Raw genomic sequence first — 15,231 nt, forward strand, 5'->3', positions numbered from 1 at the left:
CAATTAAAAAGAAATGGTGGTCATATTTTGTATTGGTTTATAATTGTATTAACGAACGGACAATGTCTGTGAGATTTAAAGGCCATGAGATAAGCCTGGCCGTAATACAATGCTATGCCCCCACAAAGGATGCATCGGAACTACACAAACAATACGAAACTCACAGGATTTTATCTAAAATAATCAACCGATTTAGCTAACAATTTAAATATAACGATCTCTACGATTCAAGTATCTCCTTACCAAAAATTGTCAATATAAGTCCACATCTTGATATAGCCCCCATATAACGGTACCTCCCATTTAAAGATTTTTAAGGTTCTGGCCCAATTTTTGAACCAAATTGGCTGAAAATTGACATTTTGGGATCTTAGTGAGACATCCCTGCAAAAAAGTCTTAATCTAGGTCCTCGTTTTGATATAACGGTACCGCCGCTACCGCCGCTTTAAGGTTATAAATTGAAATATATATGCATTTTTTGTAACTCTTAAAAATAAAAGATCTCCATTCGATAAAAATCTCCTTCTATTTTCATAGCTCTATCTTTATCCGTGTTCCGGCCAGCAGCTGCCACTCAGTCCCCCAACATCATCAACAACATCCCCCAACCATGCATCCTTTTTGCAATTTAATTGCAATGGACTCCAAGGTAAGATGCAGAAAATAGTGGATTTTATGATGGTTATATGTAGACAGCGGAATCCTAAGCAAATGCATATATGGTTAGGATGGTCGTAGAGAAATTCAGATTAGACAGAAACTCGTTTTATCACAAAATAAAACGAATTAGGCCCAGAAATTTTTGCATATTGTGCATATTTTGACATATTTGCATAAAATATGCATATGAAAAACATATGCAGGTATTTGTGGCCTGAATATACCACCGAAATGGCCGAAATTTGGTATTAGGTCTTCGTTGGGGGTATGAAACTATACATCTAAAATGTGTCCGCGTAGGTCCACCTCTTCTTATAACCCCCATAGAACGGTACCTCCCGATTTCCGATATTTTGAAGTTTGTGGCCTCAACATCGCACTGAAATGGCTGAAATTTGATATTTAGTCTTCGTTGGGGGTATAAAACTTTCCACTTGAAATTTGTCGGTATAGGTCCACGTCTTCATATAGCCCTCATTGAACGGTACCTCCCGATTTTCGGTATTTTGATGGTTTTAGCCTCATTATCACACCGAAATGGCTGAAATTTGGTACTTAGTCTTCGTTTTTTGGTTACGTCCACGCCTTTATACAGCCCCCACAGAACGGTACCCCCGATTTTCGGTTTTTTGAAGGGTTTGGCCTCATTATTCCACCGAAATGGCTGAAATTTAGCACTAAGTCTTCATTGGGGGTATAAAACTTCATAGGTCCACGTATTCTTATAGCCCCCATAAAACGGTACATCCCGATTTTCGGTATTTTGAAGGTTGTAGCCTCAATATTCCACAGAAACGAAATGGCTGAAATTTAGCACTAAGTCTTCATTGGGGGTATAAAACTTCATAGGTCTACGTCTTCTTATAGCCCCCATAAAACGGTACATCCCGATTTTCGGTATTTTGAAGGTTGTACCCTCAATATTCCACAGAAACGACTGAAATTTGGTATTTTGTTTTCGTTGGGTATAGGTCCACGTTCAGTATAGGTCCACGTCTTCATATTGCCCCCATAGAACGGTACCTCCGGATTTCTGGTATTTAGATGGTTGTGGCGTCAATATCCCTCCGGAATGGCTGAAATTTCATATTAAGTCTTCCTTAGTACTAAAAAGCTTTTCACTTAAAAGAACGATACCTCCAGATTTTCGGTATTTTGAAGGTTGTTGCTGTGGTTATACATTTCTCTATTTTATTGACTTGTCTGAAGAGAATTTTAAACAGAAAAATTTTACACACAAAAATTTGTGTACCTATTACCAGTGGGTTTATTAAATCCGGTTAAGTGCAAACGGGGTATGTTTGAGTAGCAGAAAGGTCGTTCCGAGAGTTCATCGCAGCTCAGCCGTTACCTTCTGGTCAAATACCAGAATTTAGACCAAATTTCCCAGCAGAGGCCAAAAAAATAAGCTTGATGAGCTGCGTCGAACCAATTTTAGTGACCCCAGAGTTAAGGCATCGCTACATAAGTAAGTATGGCCTTCTTGCTTAAGTCATTTCTGGTAAAAGAAAAACATAAGCAAGAAAGCCAGCCGCTTACGTACCAAGACCTTTAGGGAGCTGGCACTGGAAGTTAGTACCAAGCGACCAACCGGTAAGTACAAGCGAAACAAGTAGCTAAATCATCTGCAGAGTTACAATATTGGATTCGGAATAAGTGAATTGGAGGCAATGGTTATGTAAGTCTCTCTCGAGCCTTGGGAAGAAGGAAGATATGTCCTCAGTCACGTTTGGCGAAGATACGCTGACTGATCCGAAGAAGTGCGCAAGTTATTTTAATCAACAATTTGTCGATCCCCTTGGAATAGCATGAATAAGAGAAGAAAGAGAACATAGTCGCATTAGGCCCTTTCCTGACGATGAGAAACATCCTTAATTTACTTAATTAATTCTCTTTCGAGTTGAGCTTTCCTCAATTTAAAATGGATGGTTCGCTCCCTGATGTCAATTATGAAAGGCCTTTTTCCACGCGGGGAATATGCAAATATCAGCCACTAAATCTAAGGTCACTCTGTTCAGAATTCCGACCACTAACTACCCAAGATTCTAGGGATCACACTCGTCGTCCGCGCATACCACAGATATCTGCGACAAGCTGAGATGTAGGAACAAGATCTCTGTCTGAAAGTGAGTTTTTTGATTAATGGGTTCTCGTGCCAGTACCTTCCTCCATCTTTGACTCATCTGTATATATTGCCAGAACGTCCAGAGGAGAGTTACCTTCAGCCCAAATGCCCCTAATGTAAAAATTTGGGGATAATGAGTCAAACATATAGAAGATGGGCATACAATCTTTCGCGACCCCTATCGTTTGATTAATGCTGACTATCAATCAAGATTAAGACCTTCGTATGGCCAATATGTAAAATCCGCCACAATCCTGACTCTAGGAACGTAAAAGCCTTATCGCAATCTGAAGCTGGATCAGGATATGCAGCGGTTGGAAATTCAGGATCATGTTCAAGGCGGCCTGGGGAGTGACTTTGATTGCGCGGCAATCAAAATTAACGCAGATCTATGCATACACGATATTTTGGACAGTAGGTTACGATGGCCTTGTGGTCTAAGTCTGCAATAAGGTATTCCTTTTCCACGTCAAGCGATGGAACAGCTTGCCAGTTGTACCTTGCATAAGGTCAGCCAGGGTTGGTAAAAATGTGTCACTTAAAAACACTGCTACATCATCAGCATAGGCCGCCACCTTGGTTTTCAGCTGGTCGAAACACACAAGAATTTAGTAGAGGTGAGAGAACCAAACCTTGATGTAAGCGTCATCGTCTTTAATAGAAAGGAAGTTAGATAAGGATTGGTTTTTAGGGAGTTTTTTACACGCCTTCCTCGCTTAGTGGATGTCACCTTTACCTGTTTCCATAACCGAGTTTGTGTAGGCATCTCAATCGGTACTGATTTTCGTCTTACTGGCTTTATTAAAGGAATTCCTAGCTGCTTTACGAACTGTTTATTTCACCAAACAGTCATCATAACAAGTCAGGAGAGTATTGGTTAGGAAATCCACAGTTCCCTCAACTCCTTGCAAGCAAAAATAACAAAAATATTCTGAAATTACTTCAATTAAGAAAATTTAGAGTTTACTTCACATTTATTCCATTACATCTATGTTACTACTGCCCTTCGACAAGCTTCAATATATTGATAATTAATAAGGAGGAATACAATAAGAGAATCTCTATGAAAAATACTCTGTTATACTGATAGAAATATGCTATACATTTTACAGCGACAGTTTTAGTATATTAGCCGTTTTCAGAACTTAATCTGCATTCAATTTACGGAATGAACCTTCCATGCCAAATAGGTATTCAAAATCTACCGGTTTACCAGTTTTTATTCATTTAATCATCTGCGAAGTAGTTAGTATACTCCAGGAATTTCATATGCCATTATTCGATGATTTCTGGTACTGAACCATGTTCACCACCATATCCTTTCGGTATATATTTAAGGGGAATTTTTTCGTACATTTTCTCTGTATTGGAACAATAGATGTTCATCTGAAAATATAAACAGTATTTAATAATCCGCAATTAGAGCCCATTCACAACACATACCCTATCCACTTGTTTTTTAGGTATCATTGGCTTAGGCATATTTAAGAAAGATTCAAATATTGATGGAGCATTAATGACATGCGGTGCAAAGGCCTTCTCCGAATACACGTTCATTTTCTTAATTCGACTCTGGTTAACTTGGAAGAAATGTTCCTTGTTCAATCCGCTGGTTGCTCCTGAATTCAGTCCTTTAAAGCTTGATTATCATCATTGACACGCCCAGGATCTTCATTAAGTTCTTCGATTGCAATTTATTGGTGGTAATGGTCGAACCATGATAATTTCTTATCCAATACAAATAGGTCGTGGTTTGTGGCTCTTTCTTTGTACCACTGATATGTGTGTATTGTTTTCAAATGGACGCTAAAGTTAGTAGCGACTAATCAAACGACATGTTGGATATCAATTGATAAGGCGTTATGCGATTTTATTTCGTTTGAAAACACTAAAATTCTGATAAGATTTCAATTATTTTGCCGAGTCATAATGTGGCTGAAGTTAATAGACTTTGGTGTACCCTGCTTTATAATGAATGGGATGGCATGTAGACATACAATGGTATTAAACTGTGATTGGAACCTGTTTGGCATTAGCTGCAAACACTTCAGAAACACAATGGAAGTTAAGTAAAGTTCAACACTGTTTCCCCAAATAAATATCGAGAAATTACTTCAATTATAACCAGTTAATTAGTGATATAGGGGATGAAAGAAACCAAAGGAACTGTTCTGACCGGCTTTAATATAGCAAAGCCTAGGACTCTCCCTGGTTTTTCTCAAGCGCACAATAATTAAACCACAGAAGCTGATGAGTTACCAGGTGCTTAAGACTGTAGGCCAAGTTGATATCGACGCTTAATGCGTCCATAGAACTCGGGCCAACTGTAGAAGTTGGTACCTACAATTTTGAGGTTGTTAAAGGTCACAGTGTAGATGGAGGGAGGACGTCACAGGCAAGGTCACGCAGGAGCTGTGACAGTGACATAAATACCTGAGGTGAGCCCATATTCAATTTTTTTTAAGTATAGTTTAGGTTATTGATATATACAAGGACGACTGTGAGATAAAGAATTGGAGGGTCTTTCAGTTAGCCACACGTCGCAAAACAGCTCGAAAATCTTATAATAACTGTACTGATTGGATATATAGAGGTATTAAATGAAGCGGCCAAGTCTCGAATGATAATGATTTCAACTCCATAGGTGTTATAAGACGGAGAGACGGTTCGTGGACTTACTCTGTTTTAGAGACTCTCGATCTACTATCAGAGGTTCGCTTTATTTGTTGCGCGGACTTTGATGGTGTTCTCCCTACAATAAGCCTCCTAATGGGATATATAGAGGGAGTAAATGAGCTGCCAAGTCTCGAAAGATAGGCATTTATTCATAGGTGGTATTGAATGGAGCGACGGTTCGTGGACTTAATCTGATTTAGAGACTCTCGATCTACTATCAGGGGTTCACGTTGCATGTTGCGCGGACTTTGATGGTGTTCAGCCTACAACAGCTGAAGGCCTGCGTACATAAGCTGCTTTGCCTGGTTGCCTTGCTTTCCTGCTTCATTTCTGACATAATAAAAATAGAAGAATAAAGAAGGCCGATCAAATTTCAAACTGTGTGGCCCTTTTCCTTTTTATTCTTTTATCAGAAGTAAGCAAGGTAAGCAGGCAAGGCAGCTTATGTACGCAGGCCTTTAGAGATAAACTAGTCTCCCAAGACTTCAATGGGCGATTAAACACTTTCAGAATGCAGCGAATCCGGTTTTAAATAATCTCGTGGAGATTTTTAAGACATGTCTTCGCTTCTCAAACATACCCGGTTATGGAAAGAGGTAAAGGTGACTTACAACCCCAAAGCAGGGAAGCTGATTCTCACATTACCTAAATACTATGGTCTTCCTTTCTATTAAAGACAATGGAAAGTTTACTGGATCTGAAAGTTAGGGCAGAATTAGATATCAAACAGATCATTAGATCTTAGCACTCCTACATGAAGGGCAAATCCTTGGCAACCGTCCTACCTGGTTATTGGACACGTTAAGAAGAATATGGATGATTCAAACTTCACCCTGGCGGCTTTTCTCGAAATGGAGGAGGCCTTCAATAATATAATAACAATTGCTCCACAAACATTCCAGAAAGGTCGAGGGAGACTTCTCTTATATCAATGAGTGTACCCCAATTCATATTGGCTCAATGATATGGGATCTAATTTGTATTGCCGAGTCCGAAGACACAGCTTAAGACACCGCTTTTAGGGACTTTTTAATGGCTCAAATACTCAGGAAATGTCGCCAACATTACACCGATGGGTATTTTGCTATCGTTGAAACGGAGATGTTGTCTGACCTAGGAATCGAACCACGGACGTTTAGCCTGCAAGGCGGGTGTGCATACCATTGCACCACGGTGGCACCCGGAGGCTATCAATAATGTGAAGCTTAATTCCATCCATACTGCTCTCACGTACGTAGGATTTTCCTCCATCATTGTGGAGGCACACCTCAGTGGGGTTCCTTCACTTCTAATCCAGTTTATGGTGATAAACCAACTGAAAACTAAGGTGGTAAGTTATGCTGATGATGTTGTAGTGCTGATTAGCGGCAAAGTTTTACAAACCCTGTCTGACCATATGCAAGGTGCTCTGATACAACTATCAAGCTGGACCCACGAGAATTGTCTTGCAGTCAACCCGAAGAAGAGGAACTCGTGTTATTAACCAGAATACGCAATCAGTTTTGGACTGGGACTTTGGACTTCGTTACAATCCTGCATCATCGACTGACATGGAAAAGGAATACCGAGGAAAACTGCATTGGAAAAACTTGGGAACTCAGAGCACAAGTCAGACACTGGCTATGTGTAACCGTGAATCTGCCCATCATAACCTAGAGTGGACTTTTCTGGTGGCAAGCACTTGGAAATAATAGTCTGTTTTTATTATAGCCTTTTGACGGGTTAACCATCTTTATGAGGATTTACTTGACGTATAAGCAATGGAATTGATATTTGAAACCCAGTGAGGTTATTAAATCAGGTTATATGTAAAGGTACTCTAAGGTGCTACTGCTCAAGCTTTCAAGTGTACGAATGAGCTCCTCAGATCGCTTTGAACGTGATCCTGGATTTACAGCCTATGGATATCCTGAACCAGTTTCAGACTGGGTGGACGGCTTTTAGGCAACGAGAGTCAGGAATGTTATTGGGACATGCGAAGGTCTTAAGCTTAATTGATAGTCAACTTGAATTAGACGACAATTTTCGCATAAGCGATTAAGTATATCCCACCTAAATTAGAATCTTGGTGGGAGAACAACAGCATTTAGTACTGCAGGCTGTGTGAAGATTTGGAAGAAACTGAAACCTCTGTCTGTTTCCTAGACTGGCAGTCAATAGACTAGGGCTGTTTGAAGTGCATGAGATAATATCCCAGCAAAATGTTTGCCTCCAAAGATGCAGTTAAATGATATGTACAAGTGATCTGGATGTGCATCAAATTATGCATTTTCACTGATGATTTTTACAAGAGCGTGACTACTGAAAGATGCACTCCAAAGCACTGCATTTTAACTAACCCTTTGGCACTGCATTTTAACTGACCCTTTGGCATTGCATTTTAACTAACCCTTTTGCACTGCATTTTAACTGACCCTCTGGCACTGCATTTTAACTGACCCTTTGGCATTGCATTTTAACTAACCCTTTGGGGTAGAATAGGAGGCAGTCCAAAGCACGTGTTTGGTACAGGCATTCTGCGGAAATTGTGCAAGCCATTACAAAATATGCCAGACCAAATAAAATGCATTTATTATTTGTGCAAAACAAAAATATTAACAACTTTATTACATTAACACAAATTATGAAAATTCTCCATTGAATTCAATCGCAAACATGCGTGTTTCCTCCGCTTGCATTTGTTCCAAGCTGATTTGTTTTTGCTTCATTTGCTAAATGGGTTGTCTTCCCATCACCAGTTAAGATATCGACACGTACTCCAACAGCACTCCATTCGGAAATTTTCTTCTGGTGAGTTGCCGGAAAAATGTTCACAAATTAAATATTATTTAAATATTAAATATTATTTAGTTTGTATTAACAAATGTTTGGACATGTTAACACGCGTATCTCTTTTTGGAAAATGAAAGCCGCTGCCTGTAGAGATGTACAATCTGATTTATGTACATATAGGGATCTCTAACAACTGCTAATAAAATGTAGCGAACGGAGTGCCTTTTTCACGACTCCGTTGAACTGCATCCGGATGTTGTTAAAATGTGAGGAATTGGAGTGCCTTTTTCACGACTCCGTTGAACTGCATCCGGATGTTGTTAAAATGTGACAAGTGGATGTGATTCTTTGGATTGCATCCAAATGCGGTTAAAATGTGAGGACTGGAGTGCCTTTTTCACGACTCCAGTTGAACTGCATCAAAACATGCCGTGACAGAACTAGTCCACATTGCACTACTTCCAATTTATTTTGCTGGGATCTCTCTTTTATTTGTACTTCATACCCCTGTTAACTTATTACTAGACAGCGGAATCCTATGCAAATGCATATATGGTTAGGATGGTCGTAGAGAAAATCTGATTAGACAGAAACTCATTTTATCACAAAATAAAACGAATTAGGCCCAGAAATTTTTGCATATCGTGCACATTTTGACATATTTTTACATGTGACATATTTTTACATGAGCATATGCAAAAATATATACAAGGATTTGTGGTCTAAAAGTCACACCGAAATGGCTGAAATGTGGTATTAAGTTTTCATTAGGGGTATGAAACTTTACACCTGAAATTTGTCCTTATGGGTCCACGTCTTCATATAGCCCCCATAGAACGGTACGTCCCGATTTCCGATATTTTGAAGGTTGAGGCCTCAACATCACACATTTTGTATAAAGTCTTCGTTGGGAGTATAAAACTTTCCATGCTGAAATTTGTCGGTATAGGTCTACGTCTTCATATAGCCCCCATAGAACGGTACCTCCCGATTTTCGGTGTTTTGGAGGTTGTGGTCTCAATATCCCTCCGAAATGGCTGAAATTTGGTATTAAGTCTTCCTTGGGGGTACAAAACTTTCCACCTGAAATTTCACGATATAGGTCCACGTCTTCATATAGCATATGCAAAAACTTATGCATTTTGCATATGTCATATGTTTCGATTGCAATTTAATCAGAAGCCAAAAATATGCCCCAAAATTTGATATGAATCGGACCAAAAATAGGGGTTGCATAAAATTCCGCTGTCTACTTATTACAGGAGCCTACATCTTTCCTGACCTTCTCCCCTAGGTTGCCCATTGCCTTTTAGTCAGAAATGAATAAAGCCGGAATGCCATTCCGTTTACGTACCGAGGCGTTATAGCCCACGTTTTAAAAGTTCCACACTTCTTACCATCAATAAAAATATCCAGAAATTACTTCAATTAAAATCCAGTTAATCTACATGACAAATTTGTGAAACTCCCTGGGGGTTTTAATGGACTTTCAACTATATCGATCGTTCTGACATATAAAAGACTGCATACACGCAGAAAAATTTATGTTAGAAATATGTTTGGATCCAAACAACCGGTTGCAAACAAATATATGTTTGCAAATTTTGTAACATATCTCAATTTGATATGTTTGGGTAAAACATATTTTTTATGTTAGAACATTTTTTTCATGGGTGCACAATGGTCCCAAATCCAAATTCTTTTTGTAAATATTATGAAAGTACTCATTAACAGCTTCCTGATTCATAATAACTTTGGTCTCACTTCTATATATTTATGCAGCGACGCAATACAACAAAAATTGTATATTTTACAGCACAAAGTCCGTTTTATTTTTACATAAAAAGTGTCAACTTTGGTACTGCGCCAATCAACGAATACTAACGTTATTTACAAAAACTAATTATTTTCAGATGACTTGAGGTGTTTTTTATTATTCTGTGCAAAAAAAGTTAAAATTTCGAAACTTCAAAAATAGGGTTTTGGCCAAAAATTTCCTTATTGAAACCTATGTGGGGTGGAGAGAGGATGTTTGTCAACGAGAGTAATAACAGTGCTCTCGCGGCTGTGGAATGCTGTTTTATAATGAAGAGTTGTGTGTATTGCAGAGCGAGGCAGAGAAATTTTTTGGATCTCCCTTGTGCTCTCAATGAGCGTAAATTTGTTGTTGCTCGCAACGTGTTAGCATCTACACAGGCTGTGAGCGACAACCAATTTACGCTCACTTAGAGCACATGGGCTCTCTTGTGAGTCACAATGCCTTCCCCTGGTGTATTGTATAATAGAAGACGTAGAAGGGAAGAAGGGGGCTTTGGTGGTATGTATGCGACAAACTCGTGTGTTTCTTGTTTTGTTGTTGTTAACCAACTTAGCAGGCGAAAAAGAAAAGAAGAAATGACATGAATTATATTTTTTTATTTCTTCAGTGTTTTAGATGCCTTTGTAGAGTCAAGACGGTAAAGTGAGTGAATAAATCAGTGTTTTGTGTTTTCTTAAAGAAATTGTGCTTTTTAGTAAATTAAATGCCCAATACATTTTATAATTGAATCGGTCATAGGGATAGGTAAGTCGACATTCGGTTAATCGATTAATCGATTTTTTGCAGTCAAAAATCCAAAAATCGTAGTCGACTTTTGTCTGGAATGAAAATCGCATAATCGATTATCTTGTAATCGATTTACGAGTTTGACCATAGATTGTTGACTTGGTGGTTTTACACTTTTGTCGGTTTTACAGTTTCAAAAGAAAACTCGATAATCGACGAATAGTCGATTTTCTGCGGTTATGAAAAAGTCGAATGTCGAGTTTTAAGACAACTGAAATAATCGCAAGACCGAAAAATCGCATTTTTAGATTTAGACCATAATCGAATAGTCGAAAAATCGATTATTGCTTTCCATTACCTATCCCTAATCGGTCATAGAGAACGTTTCTGCGGCTGGAGAATAAAAGTTTGTATTTTTTGCGTTTCTCGGTCCTCTTAACGTACAAAGAGTTCCAGCTTGAATGTTATTGCATTGTTATTCGTGGAAGGAAAAGACAAATTACAGAAACGAGCATTTAATTGCCAGCAATGTTCAAGGTTTTTATTCACCCTGATCTCGGCAACGATATCCCCACACGCTCACGGTAACTAGCATTAACCTTATGGCCGGCTGCCAGCAAAAAAGCTGGTAAGTAAATGTTTGGAGCGAAGATGAGTGGATTTGTATTTTGATGTTGAATGTGTGCTGCTTGTTACAGGTCACCAAATCTCTGTCGAATCATTGGACACTGGTAGGGCCGTTGCATGTATTCTTCGTGTCTGCGGTGGCGGTATTCATCGCTGTGGTCCTGTGCTTTTGGTAACACATGCCGTGATGGTCGCCTCTACTAAGACATTTCGCAGTTGGAACAGGAAGGTCAGTATACCCAACGCCGCTACTATTTGCTATCTGCCTTTTTAATTGATGGCGTGTATGAATTTCCTTAGCAAAAAAGTTGCAAAAGTCCGAACAGGCTATTTTCCTCAGGCGCTTGAAGAACTGGACTGACATCCAAAAGGTGTACAAATCCCAACAATTCCGTGTTGGTCATGGTACCATACGCGACCGCCGTGGACCTCTCATCGAATACCACAAAGATTAATAGTTCCACCTTGAAGAAGGAATTGGCTAAGAACCATTTTGCTGTTGCAACCACCAAAACTGCTACCAACCGCGCTAAAACGCTATAGAACACGTGAAGCTAGAAAGAAGAAAGCCGCCAGTGCCCCCAAGATGTAAAATCTGTGTTTTGTATTATTTTTATTCTACAAAATATATTATAATATTTAAGAAAATCTATCTTTATTTTGTCTTTACAAAAATAAAAATCTTACAAGGAAAAACATATAGTGTTGTAGTCATTATACACGTCATTATATACATGATTATACGCTGGATCTTATTTGGGGAGTCATTTCAATATTTATCGTGCCAAACATCCAATTTAGTGTCACCGTATGATTTTTTGAGATTTGGGTCATGTTTGGGAGAAATGTTCCGATGTGCAAAGCCATTTATATTGGTCGCTGTAGGAGCTTTAAACTTTTTGAACAATTATATTTGAAAGCATAGACTTGATCACGAAACACATCATATCACTGTTAACAGGACCATAAGGAATTTCGAAGCAGCTACTCGAAGGACTGGATCAATATAGTCCATGCTTGATATATGTATGTCTGGAAAAAAATATTGCGAGGAATAAGTTTTAGGCAGAATCAGTTAATCCGTTCGTGAGCTATCGTACGCACCAAATCTTTGGACTTTTATGGAGGAGGTACCGGAATATGTGGACCGATATGTCTTATTCTTGAAATTGATTAATATTTTGAAAAAATATGACGAGGCCAATATTTGGACAACATCTGCTTATCCGTTCGAGAGTTATCCTTCAGACGGGCGGGCAGACGGGGAAAAATCGACACCAAATTGTCTGAAAATTTAAAAAATTTAAATTAAATTAGTTTGGAATTTGAAATGTAAATAAACCTGACATACATATATATGTTTTAACGTATACATACAAAGTTCGTCAAAATCATTTTGTCAATGAAGGTACGGCAAAGCGAATACAACTCTGTGAGCTATGAGCGTGAGGTTACCTTGTATCATTGTGAGTTCTTACTGAGAGCAAGTGAGCACACATTTCAAAGTGTTTTACATTGAATTTTACGCTCCCTTGCTCTCAGTAAGCGCCCACTGGTGCATGTGTTTTTTTTTTGTGCCTTTTGGGTTTGTATTTTTTTGCACCCAAACATATAAAATGTTTGCACCCAAACTTAAAATTGTTTCCACCCAAACATATATATTTTTGCACCCAAACATAAATATCTTTGCACCCAAACATATATCTGTTTGCAACCAAACATATATTTGTTTCCACCCAAACATATATTTGTTTGCAGACCCAAGCATATATTATGTTTGGGACTGTTGCAAACATATATATGTTTGCTGCAAAATATGTTTGGGACATATGTTTTTTTTGCGTGTATGTAACAAATGTTTCGAAAAACTACCAGTACCTTATTCTTCTCCCAAAACCTCCCATAAAAACGTGCTATAAATTTGTATATTTTTCTAGTCTTCACATCTTATCAATGTTAAATGCCTTCACAACATTTCCATAGTCCGACAACAAACAACAGAATCGTATAACACCTTATCAATTGATATCCATTTGATTTGATAGCAAATTCATAGTTTACTTTGCTAGGTCTTTTATTTTATTTAATTTTAGTATTGACTGAATTCGATTGGTTAATAGACGCCGTACACACACGAAATATGGTGAGACCATTACCGCCCGGTTTGCAAAAAGTTGCAATTGAAGAACTGCACGAAGATCCTGCTCGTGTTAATGATGACATACAAGCCTTGAAGACATGGATTGAACAACAACCACATTTGAGAGCTCGTACCGATGATCAATTTTTATTGGCATTTTTGCGCGGCTGTAAATACAGTTTGGAAAAGGCCAAATCAAAAATTGATAAATATTATATGTTGAGGTCGAAATTCCCAGAATTGTTTTCATTGCGGGACATTGATGATCCCAAGATCCAAGAGATTATTAAATTGGGGTAAGTTGAAGAAGTTGTCAGGTTAATTAGTAAATTAAAAACTCGATTACCCTTTCCAGAATTGGTTTGTCTTTACCGACCCCCTTAAATGGAGATGGTCCCCGCATTGTGATTATACGCAACGGTTGTTATGACCCAGAAAAGCATAGCTTTGGCGATATTATGCGTGTATTCCAGGCCTGGAATGAAATCACCATGTGGGAAGATGATTATGCCATTGTGAATGGATTTGTTCACATTGCCGATTTGAAAAATTGGGGAAAACAACACTTCTTCCAAATGACACCAAGTTTAATGAAAAAAATGACCGTCTATTCGGAGGAAGCACTGCCTCTCAGGCCCAAGTCATCGAATTTCATTAATGTCCCATCAATATTTGAGTCCCTATTTAATATAGTGAAACCAATGATGAGTGAGAAACAACTAAATAGGGTGGGTAAAAAAACATGAAAAGGTTTTTCCCATAGGTTTTGCTATTTATTATTTTTTTCGTATCCTTTTTAGATGGTTGTTTACGGTTCGAATTTGGATAAATTCTATGAAAAGGTGCCCCTGAAATATTTGCCCAAGGAGTATGGTGGTGAAAATGGCTCAATCCCTGAAATCATTGCCGATTGGGAAAAGAAATTCCAAGAATACAGAGATTACTTTAAGGAAGATGCCAAATATGGTACCGATGAACATTTGAGACCGGGAAAACCGATTGATTTTAATAATTTGTTTGGCATGGAAGGCTCATTCCGTAAGCTGAATGTGGATTAGAAAATAAGTGGAAATTTTAATTACCACAAATTTGTAAATAAAGAATATTTTTTTAATTTGTCGGAACCAAGATTTCACAACTAGATTTCATTAATTTTTACAAAGAATTGAGTTCAGCTCGAAAAAAAACCTAAAATGTCTTCAATATATGCTAAAACTGGTAGGAAACAATTTGGAATAAGGCACTGATGTTTAAACTATCAACTGAACAAAGAGCTGATTACTGGAGCAACAAAAACACTCCACAGGCTGCTTTGAACGTGATCCTGGATCTCCAACTTCTGGATACGCTTGTCCAGTTTCAGGCTGGGTGGGCCACTTTAAGGCTACGAGGTTCAGCAACTTTGTGCGACATGAGAATGTTTTAAACTTAATTGATAGTAAGCTTGAATTGGACAACAAGAATCGCATAAGCGATTATGTACATTCCCACCTCATTCAGATTTGACTCACCCTCAGTTATTATTTCAAGCATAGATATTTGGACAAAAGGTAATTCTCCTTTGTACGGTCTGGCAATATATTTAGATGAATCCAATATGGAGGAAAGCCCTGTCGCCGGCATCTATTGCGAAAATGCATTAATAAATCTCTCCTTTAAGCTTAATGCTAGCTGTAGCGTCTTTC

The 15,231-nt window shown here is 38.3% G+C and overlaps 1 protein-coding gene and 1 long non-coding RNA gene across 2 annotated transcripts; one reads left to right on the forward strand and one right to left on the reverse strand.

The window, feature by feature from the left end:
- Positions 1-4,914: 4,914 nt before the first annotated feature.
- On the forward strand, positions 4,915-14,674 carry LOC141386593 (retinol-binding protein pinta-like). The gene is made up of 4 exons (XM_073955443.1): positions 4,915-5,224; positions 13,500-13,842; positions 13,902-14,274; positions 14,347-14,674. Exons 2-4 carry the CDS (start codon positions 13,547-13,549, stop codon positions 14,602-14,604), a joined length of 927 nt encoding a protein of 308 aa, XP_073811544.1. The 5' UTR covers positions 4,915-5,224; positions 13,500-13,546; the 3' UTR covers positions 14,605-14,674.
- Positions 12,007-12,701, reverse strand: LOC141386600 (uncharacterized). Its single transcript, XR_012408413.1, has 2 exons — positions 12,511-12,701; positions 12,007-12,438 (listed from the first exon to the last, which is right to left on the reverse strand). It is a non-coding gene; the product is annotated as an uncharacterized lncRNA (long non-coding RNA).
- Positions 14,675-15,231: the final 557 nt, after the last annotated feature.

The sequence above is a fragment of the Musca autumnalis genome, unplaced genomic scaffold (genome assembly GCF_047663935.1).
Source record: "Musca autumnalis isolate F117 unplaced genomic scaffold, ASM4766393v1 scaffold_5, whole genome shotgun sequence".
Classification (NCBI taxonomy): Eukaryota; Metazoa; Arthropoda; class Insecta; order Diptera; family Muscidae; genus Musca; species Musca autumnalis.